The sequence below is a fragment of the Pituophis catenifer genome, unplaced genomic scaffold (genome assembly GCF_029215685.1).
Source record: "Pituophis catenifer annectens isolate HBS135680 unplaced genomic scaffold, rPitCat1.0.hap2 SCAF_1, whole genome shotgun sequence".
NCBI lineage: Eukaryota > Metazoa > Chordata > Lepidosauria > Squamata > Colubridae > Pituophis > Pituophis catenifer.
In genome coordinates this window covers 345,728,633-345,741,311 of record NW_027256881.1, presented here as the reverse complement: position 1 = coordinate 345,741,311, position 12,679 = coordinate 345,728,633, and the positions used below count along the sequence as shown (strand labels likewise).

Below are 12,679 nucleotides of genomic sequence, written 5' to 3'. Positions count from 1 at the left end.
GGTCAGGGGCCAACCGGAGCCCCAAGGGAAGTTGATTCCAAAGGGTGGGGGCGCTCACAGAGAAAGTTCTACTCCTGGGGGTCGCCAGCCAACATTGTCTAGCCGACGGCACCCTGAGTAGGCCCTCTCTGTGAGAGCGCACTGGGCGATGGGAAGTTGACGCTGAATTTAGAATTCTGGGAGTTGCGGTCCACAAGTCTTAAACTTATCAAGGTTGGCTACCCCTGCCGTACCTCCTTAGCACTGCCCACTGGACAAACGCATCAAGAAAGCTCAGAGCGGGGAGCCAGTTTCTTACCGGAAACACAATCCACAACAACCAAGGCACCATCGGTGACCCGTAGGGCAGCTGTAACTTCTGAAGAAAAATCCACGTGGCCAGGGGAATCGATTAGGTTGATCAAGAACCCGCAGCCATCTTTGCTCTGCTTGATGAAGGCCAAGTCGTTCTCTGAGAGCTCGTAGAAGAGGGAAATGGCCCTAAGGGAAGACGCAGAAGAAAGTTTACAGACATTCCAGATTCTTAAAAGTGAATGTAAAGATAAAACCGAAAACTTTTCTTTTGGGTTTAATGGAAAAAGACTGGGGGGTGGGGCGGATTGGAACTTTGATGTTATACATACATACATACATACATACATACATACATACATACATATATATACACATATGTGTGTGTGTGTGTGTGTGTGTGTGTTGACGGTGGGAAGACTACGCACAAAAACGGAAGGACATTTCGATCCTCACAAAAGACAAATGGCTGCAAAAGTTGAGTTGGCAGAGATGGCTAAATTGACTGCTTTGATAAAAGAAAGGGGAAAAAAAACCTTAAGTACTTTCGTTTCTACTTGGAAACCGCTTCTGGACTTTGTGCTTGGGGTGGGGGAAAAAAATGAAACTTTGATTTTGGGTTTCACCGATTAGATTTCTTGTTGTAGAAATGGCTAGTTTATACTATGTAAAAGTAATAAGTTGAGGTTTGATGTAGGATCTTATTTTATTGCATCAAAGGGAGTCGGAAGCCAACGCCTTCTCTTTCTTTTTCCCTTCTTTCTTGCACTCTTCCCTTCCCCTTCCCTATTTGTTTTTGTATTTTTTTACATTATAAACAAATTTTAAAAATTAAAAAGAAAAAAAGACATTCCATCGTTCATCTGCCCACATCAAAGCAAGCAGCACAAAAGGACTTCCATACTGGTTAGTCCTCGGTTTACAACCACAATCGAGCCCAATTTCTAGTCAAGTGACACTTAAGCTAGTTTTGCCCCATTTTATGACCTTTGTTGCCACTGTTAAGTGAAACACTGCAGTTGATAAGCTAGTAGCCCAGTTGCTAAGTGAATTTGGCATCACATTTGACTTTTACTTGTCAGGAGGTCATAAAAAGGGACCACATGACCTTGGGACACAGCAACTGTCGTAAATATGAGCCAGTTGCCAAGCGTCTGAATTTTGATCATCTGTGAAAAACGATCAGAAGTCCCTTTTTTTCCAGTGTCGTCGTAACTTTGAGCGGTCACTAAACGAACTGCTGTGTAAGGCAACCAACTTAGCTCCTTCTCTCTCATCCCACCCACCTGCCTCAAAAGATTCAACCAAAGGGACCTACGTCGACTTGATGGTGATGCATCTCTCTTGCTCGTCTTTTCTTGTGTCGGTGAAACGGGTCTCCCCGGCACGGGACGAGGCGATAATCCCCGCTTTGCATACCAGCGAGTCGGTCAGAGTGGATTTCCCATGATCCACGTGGGCAATCACTGACATGTTCCGGATGTTGGCCTTTTTATCCATGATGGCCCGGATCTGGTCTACTGTGAAGTTCACCTGGAAAACAGGAGAAAGAAGGTGACCGTGTGTTGTGGCCCGCCAGTGGCCTGCGCAGATCGTGGCTGATCCTGACGAGGAGGAGGCTGGTGTGGTGTCGCGCCAGCAGCCTGTGCAGCCAGCGCTCAAGTCAGACAGCGAGGAGGCTGAAGAGGATGTGGTGCCAGAGGCAGAGACTCAGCCAGGGCCTTCAGAATCTCCAGAGGCTCCTTCAAGTGAAGAGAGTGAAGTGGAGGAGCCTCTCCTCAATGCTCGAGCACGCAGGGCTGCCAAAAGGCAGGAGTGGCTACTCAGGAGGAGGTCTCCTCGAGAGTAAGGCTTGGGGCTAATTGGCCACTCCCTTAGCCTATTTAAGTTCGCACACAGCTGGCAAATGTTGCTGGAAACAATGCTATGCAGAGCATTTTGAGAGTGAGTTTTTTGTTACAACTTGGTTTCTGGGCTGATTGCCAACCCTTGTCGGACTTTGTTTAATTTCTGTAATTCATAGCAGGCTGATAAAGGCATTGGTGGTTAAAGCCTGCATTTTGAAAGGGGTCTGTTTGTATTAAACAGAGTTTTTGGAGCTCTGTGTGTGCGCTACATTTCTTGGGACCCGTACTGGGGCAGAACACCATGTTGGACCAACAAGCCACCAGTTTCCTTCTCAAAGGAGATGGAAACCCCACCGGGACAGAATAACACGAGTTGGAAGGGAGCTTGGAGGTCTTCTAGTCCAACCCCGTTAGGCAGGAGGTCCTATACCAGTGATGGCTTACCTTCCGGACTGAGTGCCCAATGCACGCGCGCACCCGAACCCCCAAAATGCAATGCGCACACGGGCCCCTCCATGCACCCCGCCCCCGTGCATGCAGCTCCCCTTACATGCACAGCAGAGACCCAATGAGCAGCTGGCTGCCGGGAGGCACGCACACGCAGCAGAACTAAACTGGGATGACGGCTCGTGTGCCCACAGAGAGGGCGCTGTGCACCACCTGTGGCACGTGTGCCATAGATCCGCCGTCATGGTCCTATACTATTTCAGAACAATGGTTGTTCTCTCTCTTCTTAAGAACTTCCAATGTTGGAGCACCCACAACTTCTGGATGGAAGCCATTCCACGGATTAATTGTTCTGTCAGGAAATTAGTCCTTAATTGTAGACGGGATCTCTATTTGATATGCTTTCAACTGTTACTCCTTTGCTCTGCCTTCGGGTGTTTTGGAAAATAGCTTGAACCCCCTCTTCTATGGGGTAGCCCCTCAAATATTGGAAGGCTGCTATCATGTCTCCCCTCGTCCTTCTTTTTATCTACCTACCCAAGTCCAGTTCATATGTTTTAGCCTCCAGCAGGGTGGATTTGATTTGAATCGAGTCGATCACTAGTAAAAAGGCTTGATTTAAATCAACTCGATTTAAATCATAATTTTTCAAGAGCAACTGTCATCTCTGCTACTCCTTTGACCCACTGTTGACTCACCGATAGTCCCAGGGCTGCAGAATATACAGCATCATGCTACATAACTAAGCTCCATTTCATGCTGAATAAACTAAATTATGTATGTATCTTAAATAAAAAAACTATCTTATGATAGATTTTTACCCCAAAAGTTTTTTTATTAAAAATAAATTCAATAAAAATAAAAAAAAAATCTGATTTAAAAAAAAATCCGATTTAAATCAAAAAAATCTGATTTTTTTTATTTTTTTAAAAAAAATCATTGATTTTTATCCACCTCCAGTCCCCTAATCCTCTTTGTTGCTCTTCTCTGCACTGTCTCTAAAATCCTATTTTCACCTCCAATTATTACATTTAAAATTATTTAATCTGCCTGCCTCCCGGGGACCCAGACCCTTTCCACTGACTATTCACACAGCCTAAAATGATACAGTAAGAACAAAATTCAGAAGGCGAGGAAGCAAAAAGCATGGTCAGCAACGGCAGACCAGAAAATCCTGAGCTGGCCAGAAATGTTTTTAAAACAATGTCACGGTGTTTCCATGACAGAATCCATTATGTAAGCAAGGCAATATGCCAACAGTATCTTTCATTCCCTCTTAGGTTGGGGGGGTTGGGTTTGAACCGGTAGTATGTTTGAATTACAGGTAGTCCTCGTCTTATGACCAGAATTCAGCCCAAAATTTGTTGTCAAGGGAAACATTTAAGTGAGTTCAGGGTGGATAAAAATCAATGATTTTTTTTTAAAAATCGGATTTTTTTTTATTTAAATTGAATTTATTTTAATAAAAAACTTTTGGGGTAAAAATCTATCGTAAGATAGTTTTCTATTTAAGATACATAAATAATTTAGCTTATTCAGGATGAAATGGAGCTTAGTTATGTAGCATGAGGCTGTATATTCTGCAACCCTGGGACTATCGGTGAGTCAACAGTGGGTCAAAGGAGTAGCAGAGATGACAGTTGCTCTTTAAAAATTATGATTTAAATCGAGTTGATTTAAATCAAGTCTTTTTACTAGTGAGTTAAATCATGATTTTAAATCGACTCGATTTAAATCAAACCCACCCTGAGTGAGTTAGCCCCATTTTATGAACTTTCCTGCCACAGTTAGGTGAGTCTGACTTCCCCAATGACTTTGCTCGTCAGAAAGTCGCAAAGGGGGACAGCTCAACCGTCATAAATCTGGGTCAATTGCCAAGTGTGTCTGAATTTTGATCACATGACCATGGGGATGCTACAATCGTCGCGCACACTTTTCAGTGCTGTTGTAACTCTGAACGGTCACTAAACGAACTGTTGTAGGTCGAGGACTACCTATACAAGTTAACAGAAAAGTCGATTTATTAAGGTTTTTTTTTTTTTTTTGAACCAGGGTTTTGTGTTATACTGAATTACAAATTATCAGATCAGTCGATTTGTTGGGTTTTTAAGCAGGGGTCTGGGACTTCTGGTCTCGTCTTAGCCATGAAAGCCAGCTGGATGCCTTTGGTCCAGTCCCTTTCTCTCAGCCCTATCCCCCCCTCACAGGGTTGTTGTTGTTGTGGGAGGAAGGAAGGAACATTAGGTATGCTCACCAGCTTGAGTTAAACTTATAAACAATAAATAAAAAGCCTGGATAAAAAGCAAAATACAAAAATACAAAAATTCCATGGCTTGGTGCCTTACAAGGTAAAATAAAAGAATGTCCCAAAGGTGCTTTTTTCCCCCAAGAGGCAACTGGACTTTCTGGTTTTTCTTTGAAGATGTTTCGCTTCTCCTCCAAGACGCTTCTTCAGTTCTGACTGGATGGTGGGGAACGGAAAGATTTATATTCCTTGCAATCATCTGGTTATTAGCACTCGGAATGCACCAACTCGGAGGAATATAAATCCTTCCTTTGCTCACCATCCAGTCACAGCTTCTGGGATGGAAAAGTGAAAGGCCTTCAAAGAAAACCCAGAAAATCCAGTTGCCTCTTGAAAGAAAAGCACCTTTGGGAAAACTGTGAGCTGGATGACTGAGAATCTCCTTAAAGCCAACCGTGTGGTAGAATAAAGTGGCACTTTGACAGCCAAAATGCCCTGTGGAGGAATTGGCTTTGCCTTCTGCCAAAGGTGGCAGGGAAGGCATTAAGGTATCTCAAGGAGGACACCATCCTAGACAGCTGATGTTGTTCCCCCAAAATCTGGAAGGACCATTTCTCCCCCCCCCCCCCACTTCCTTCATCAGTCTTCCTCATCTGTGGACTTTGGGGAAAAAGGGAAGGAGGGAGGGAGGGATGGAAGGGAGGGATAGATGGATAAGAAGGAAGGAGGGAGAGATAGATAGATGAGTAGATGATGAGAAGGATGGATGGAAAGGAGGGAAGGATAGATGGAGAAGGAAGGAGGGAAGGAAGAAAGATAAATGGATGAGAAGGAAGGAAGGGATAGATGAAGGAAGGAAGAAGGGAGGGATAGATGGATGGGATGGATGGAAGGAAGGGATAGATGGATGAAAAGGAAGAAAGGAGAGATGGATGGATGGGATGGATGGAAGGAAGGAAAGAAGGGAGGGATAGATAGATGAGAAGGAAGGAGGGAAGGAAGATAAATGGATGAGAAGGAAGGAGGGAAAAATAGGTGGATGGGTAGGATGAGAAGGAAGGAAGGAAAGAAGGGAGGGATAGATGGATGAGAAGAAAGGAGGGAAGGAAGATAAATGGATGAGAAGAAAGGGATAGATGGATGGGATGAAAGAAAGGAGGGATAGATGGAAGGGATGGATGGATGAGAGGAAGGAAGGAGGGATAGATGGATGAGAAGGAAGGAGGGAGGGATAGATGGATGGGTAGATGGATGAGAAGGATGGATGGAAAGAAGGGAAGGATAGATGGAGAAGGAAGGAGGGAAGGAAGATAAATGGATGAGAAGGAAGGGATAGATGGATGGGAAGGAAGGAAGGAGGGATAAATGGATGAGAAGGAAGGGATAGATGGATGGGATGGAAGAAAGAAGGGATAGATGGAAGGGATGGATGGATGAGAGGAAGGAGGGATAGATGGATGAGAAGGAAGGAGGGAGGGATAGATGGATGGGTAGATGGATGAGAAGGATGGATGGAAAGGAGGGAGGGATAGATGGAGAAGGAAGGAGGGAAGGAAGATAAATGGATGAGAAGGAAGGGATAGATGGATGGGATGGAAGGAAGGAAGGAAGGAAGGAAGGAAGATAAATGGATGAGAAGGAAGGGATAGATGGATGAGAAGGAAGGAAGGAGGGATAAATGGATGAGAAGGAAAGGATAGATGGATGGGATGGAAGAAAGAAGGGATAGATGGAAGGGATGGATGGATGAGAGGAAGGAGGGATAGATGGATGAGAAGGAAGGAGGGAGAAATAGATGGATGGGTAGATGGATGAGAAGGAAGGAAGGAAGATAAATGGATAATAAGGAAGGGATAGATGGATGAGAAGGAAGGAAGGGCAGGAGGGAAGGGCAGGGAAGGAGACGAGACAGAAGTGAGATAAGATAAACCACAACAGCCGGTCGGATTCCATTAAGGAGATGCAGGCAAGCCGGAAAATATTTTCCAGGTTAACGTCAGCACTTTTAACGGCGCAGCGAGAAAGTAACCAGCTGCAGGTCCCGCAATACAGGTGTGACACCCTCCCTATGCCTCCCTGCCACGTTCCACACACCTCCACCCCCAGCCACTTCTCGCCAAATACGTTTTTAGACAAGATGTGGGGGAAAAAACACAACCTTCCTCCCCTTTGGCAAGCAGGGACCGGCTGGAGCTGGCCCAAATCCTTTGCTGGCCACGGGTGTTGTTGTTTTGCCACATCACGTCCCCCGCGGACATCTTGAATGGTTATTTCGGCACATAAGGTTAGGGCAGCAACTATCAAACACCCCCCCTCCCCAAAAAAAGAGGGAGGCTGGGAAACCAGGCTTGGATGGAAGAGAAGCTACAGAAAATGTATTAAAGCTGAATAAAAAAAAATGTTTTTTTTTTAAATCAGAGAAACTGAATGGCGCACTGGAAAAGCAGCCAGCCCTCCTCAAAGTAAGTTTTTAACCGAAGAATAAAGTGGTTTTATCAGCAAACACCCCCCTCCCCACCTAATAATCTTCAGGAAGCTGGCAAAGTAGGAGTTACATCACCCCCTTTACTTTCTCCTGCCTTGAATCCGTGGAGGAGGAGAGCAAAAAAAAATCTGAGTCATCCCACAATGAGGTCAGGGTTTTGTTTTTTTATTTTATTATTATTACAACCAGGCCCTGCTGCGCAGAAATAAAAAAAGAGAAGCCGGCCAAGGCGAAGTATTTTAAGAGGAAATCGTTCCAAGAAATTAATAAGACGGGTAGCCCTCGACTTATAACGGTTTGTTTAGTGGCCGTTCGAAGGGACAACAGCCCTGGAAAAAGTGATTGATGACCCCAACGGTCACATGATCAAAATTCAGATGCTTGACTCGTATTTATGACCTGTGTCGGGGGGGGGGGGGGGGGGGGAAATCACACGATCCCCTTTTTGCGACCTTCTGACAAGCCGTGTCCATGGGGAATCCAAATTCATTTAACAACTACTTTAAGAAGCACAATGATTTGTCATAAAAAAATGAGGCACTCAACAGATGTTTCACTTAGCAACATAAATTTGGGGCTCAATTGTGGCCGTAAATCAAGGACTGCCTGCAATCCTTGGGAGAGGAAGGTTAAGTATTAAGCCCCCTTTCAAAAAAAACAAAGGGAAATATAAATTTGGGGCCGTCTATGATTCACTGCCCCTTAAAGCTTTCTTCCTGCTTCGAAAATAAAGGGGGGAAAAAATAGCGACCATCTATTAGTCAATATAGATATTTCTGCTGGGAAGGAGAAAGGAGTAGTAGACAGGAGGGCTTCACTTGTTAAATTTCTGCCTATTTTTATATATACATACATACATACATACATATACATACATACATATACATACATACATACATATACACATATATATATATATATATTTCTGCCTATTATAACAAGTGAAGCCCTCCTTCTGTCTACTTCTCCTTTCTCCTTCCCTGCAGAAATATCTATATTGACTAATAGATGGTTGCTATTTTTATAGATGGTCACTATATATTTTTATAGATGGTCTATATATATATATATAAATATGGGGTTGGACTAGATGACCTATCAGGTCCCGTCCAACTCTGTTAAGATTGCTTATATATATCAGAATCAATCCCATCTATCTATACACACACACACATAGTTACATAAACTACATATACCAAAAGCTGTTTTTAATAATATTGGGTCTCAAGATGCTTTAACAGCATCCACACTAGGCATTTTTGATTGGCAGATCTCCAGAGGCGCTGGACTACAACTCCCGTCACCCTCAGCATGGCGAAAGGGCGTTTTTCCCCCCCACCCCAATCTATTCCATTGGGTCTCAAGGTGCTTTAATAGCATCCACACCAGGCATTTTTTTTATTATTGGAGGCTCTCCAGAGGCGCTGGACTACAACTCCCGTCATCCTCAGCCCGGCCCAGGGGAGAAGCACCCCCTAAAAAAGGGGGGGGATCCATAGCCTAACACTGGTCCACGTAACTCCAGAGTCGCCACGTTCACAAATTACCCCCCCCCACTCCTTCTCGCGTATTGTCTTGCGTTGCTAACCCCCCCCCTTCCGGGGCTCTTCCAGACGGCGGGCTGTTCCAGGCCGCGGCCTTCCCTCCCCCCCCTCAAGCCCCGCAGGCCTCCAACCCGGGGCCTATCCCCTTCGTTCCGAACCCGGCCTTATCCAACGCCTCCCTAGGCCTCGGGTCCCCGAGGTTCCCCCCAAGTCGCTCCCGGTTTCGGATGGCTCACCATGTTGGCGGATGGCTTCGGATTCTCCGCAGGAGCGGGGGGGTAAGAAAGGGAAAAAAAATACCGGCAACAATGGCGGCGGCTCGAACTGCCCTGTCTCGTTGGCAGGGGTCGAGCGGGCGGAAGAGGACGCTGACGTCAACCGGCCGCCTTTTATATGAGGGACGCCGGAGTGGGCGGGGAGAGCCAGAGGGAAGAGGCGGGGCCGAGCGAAGAAACCCGGGGCGCACGCGCCTCATCCGAAAGGCCCTCTCTATGGTCCGAAGGCGGGAAAGAAAGGAAGGAAGAAAAGAAAGGGAGAGGGAGGAGGCTCTTAACTTGACGCCTGCGCAGTTTCTTCTTCCCACTTTTTTTTTTAAAAAAAACGTTCGATCAACCCGGAAGCGCCTGCTGGCGATTCAACCACGTGCTTGACGCACGAATGGGCAGCAGTGAATTTGAAATAGAGTGGAAAAATAATGCTTGCGTGTAATATGCCTCTGAAGCTGCTTGGTATCACTCCAAAATATATTATTAAAGGAGGATATTTATAAAAATTTGGGGACCCACCCATAGGAGCCCTTCCCAGAAAATTCAATTTAAACTCAATAAAATTCAATGTATTAATTTCAATTAATACAGTATTGTTTTTTTTCCAGGCCACTTTAAGATGAGTGGACTTCAACTCCCAGAATTCCCCAGTCAGCATAGCAACAGGGCTTGGAATGGATGCACCCTAAGAAATGTTTTAAGGATTTTAGTGAGAGTTTTTTCAGTAGTTAAAAGAGTTTTCTCTACTCAGTTGCTTTTTTTTTAAATAATTTTTATTAATATATTCTATACACAAATAAAATATACAATCCTGTCACCATGGTATAATGTGATTACCTTGTCCATAAATATAAAGTCATTCCTTTATACATACATATTTGCCATCAAATATGCTTGGTGACATCCCTGCTTGGTGTTGGAAGAAATATTCATCTGGTTCAGTTCCAAGCTGGGAGAAAGATGCTGGAAACATGGAGGCTGATTGGAAAGATTAACAGAGTTGGAAGGGACCTTGGAGGTCATCTAGTCCAACCCCCCAAGCAGGAGACCCTACACCATTTCTGACAGATGGCAGTCCAATCTCTTCTTGAAAGTCTCAATTTCTTCTTGAAAGTCTCAAGTGATGAAGCTCCCACAACTTCCAAAGGCAACTTCTATTCCATGGGTTGATTATTCTCACTGTCAGAAACTTTCTCCTTATTTACAAGTTAAATCTCTCCTTGATCAGTTCCCATCCATTATTTCTTGTCTGTCCTTCAGATGCTTTAGAAAATAGCTTGTCCCCCTCCTCTCTGTAGCAGCCCCTCAAATATTGGAAGACTGCAATCAGGTCTCCCCTGGTCCTTCTCTTCACTAGACTATCCATGCCCAGTTCCTGTAACCGTTCTTCATGTTTTAGTCTCCAGTCCCCTAATTTATTTATTTATTTATTTATTGGTTCGATTTATATGCCGCCCTTCTCCGGAGATGCAGGGCGGCTTACAGTGCATTAAGCAACAGCCTTCATACTTTTGTATATACCTGCTTAGTAGGGATTTTGGTCCCCTCTAAGCAGTGTTCTTTTTTATACAAAGTCAGCTTATTGCCCCCACAATCTGGGTCCTCATTTTACCTACCTCGAAAGGATGGAAGGCTGAGTCAACCTTGAACCTGGTGAGATTTGAACTTGCAGTAATTGCAGGCAGTTGGTGTTACTTAACAGCGCTTTAGTCTGCTGCGCCACCAGGGCTCTTTTAATCATCCTGGTTGCTCTTTTCTGCACTTTTTCTAGAGTCTCAACATCTTTTTTATAGTGTGGTGACCAAAACTGGATGCAGTACTCTAGGTGTGGTCTTACTAAGGCTTTATAGAGGGGTATTAGTACCACACTTGATCTTGCTTGTATCCCTCTGTTAATGCAATTTAGGATTGCTTTGGCTCTTTTGGCTGCCGCTGCACACGGCTGGCTCATATTTAGCTGGTTGTCCACTAAGACTCCCAAGATCCCTCTCACAGTTACTGCTATTAAACCTGGTTTCACCCAGTTTATATGAGTGCTTTTGGTTTTTCTTACCTAAGTGTAGGACTTTACTTTTCTCTACATTGAATTTCATTTTGTTAGATAGGGCCCAATGTTCAAGTCTGTCAAGATCCATCCATCTGGCAGGAATAAATCCTGCCATTAGTATCATCTGCAAATTTGGAAAGTTCCCCTTCTATTCCCTCATCTAAGTCGTTTATGAAGATATTGAAGCGTACTGGGCCTAAGACAGAAGATGGTTTAATGATGATCCAGGGTTTGTGGTTCTGGTGCAGCTGACCCATTGATTTGAGGAGTACATGGATTTTTATAAGTTTCAGAGATGTTGCCATGGGAGTTGTGCAATGTCTGACATGCCTTTAGGAGATTGTGCAATGTAGTGAGCTCTGTATCTTCTGCTAAATGAGAGTGGATTAATCCAGTTGTGAAATTCAAGTTTTTTTACTACCGGTTCTGTGGGCGTGGCTTGGTGGGAGTGGTGTGGCATGGTAGGGGAAGGATACTGCAAAATCTCCATTCCCACCCCACTCCAGGGAAAGGATACTGCAAAATCCCCATTCCCACTCCAGGGAAAGGATACTGCAAAATCTCCATTCCCACCGCACTCCAGGGAAAGGATACTGAAAAATCTCCATTCCCACCCCACTCCAGGGAAAGGATACTGCAAAATCTCTGTGGGATCCCGACCCTCTGGAATGGATTGCCCACCGAGCTCAGGACAGCCCCCGACCTTCTTTCCTTCCGTCGTGAGCTGAAGACGTGGCTCTTTCGTCAACTCAACTGATCCGTTTGGGGGTACACTGTCATAATTTTAAACTGTTTTTAATAGGGTTGCTGATTTTAATTTTATTTCATTGTGATTTGTATTGGAATTTGTCATTTTGTAAGCCGTCTTGAGTCCCCAGGGAGAAAGGCGGCATATAAATCGCAATAATAAATAAATAAATAAATAAATAAATAAATAAATAAATAAATAAAATCCCCATTCCCACCCCACTCCAGGGAAAGGATACTGCAAAATCTCCATTCCCACCCCACTCCAGGACCATCCAGAGGTGGTATTTGCCAGTTGTCTGAACTACACCAAATTTCCACTACTGGTTCTCCGAACTACTCAAAATTTCCGCTACTGGTTCTCCAGAACCTGTCAGAACCTGCTGGATTTCACCCCTGGGTTAATCCTATTATGTCCAGAGGGGTCATGTCCTGTTCTTAATCCCGTCACCCTGGAGCTGAAAGTCTTTTGTTTTACAGATAGATTGGCCCAATCTTTCTTAATGGGCACAAAATATCTGCTGTGGGAGGGGGGGGGCTATTAATAAAGTCTGAATCTGTCTTTAAGAGCATGTTTCTCCATTTCTCCCTATGGGGAAATATAATCTGCCTTATTAATAGTCTTCAACATATTTCATTCTTCTAAAGGGGGGGGCGGGGGCTTCTCACAATGGGAAGGCCCTGTTACTGCTTGGACAGAAGTTGTGTCTTGCTGAATCCTATGAAATAGAACTGCAGAATATGAAAAAAAAACGGATCA

The 12,679-nt window shown here is 44.6% G+C and overlaps 1 protein-coding gene across 1 annotated transcript in view; it reads right to left on the bottom strand.

Moving 5' to 3' along the window:
• Positions 1 to 9,212, bottom strand: part of EEF2 (eukaryotic translation elongation factor 2) — a 30,203-nt gene extending 20,991 nt beyond the window's left edge. Inside the window, exons 1-3 of the mRNA XM_070944707.1 lie at positions 9,096 to 9,212; positions 1,610 to 1,824; positions 299 to 480 (exon numbers count right to left, since the gene is read on the bottom strand). Coding sequence (XP_070800808.1) covers positions 299 to 480; positions 1,610 to 1,824; positions 9,096 to 9,098 — 400 coding nt within the window. The 5' untranslated portion in view covers positions 9,099 to 9,212. The remainder of the gene's footprint in view (positions 1 to 298; positions 481 to 1,609; positions 1,825 to 9,095) is intronic.
• Between the last annotated feature and the right edge of the window lie 3,467 nt (positions 9,213 to 12,679).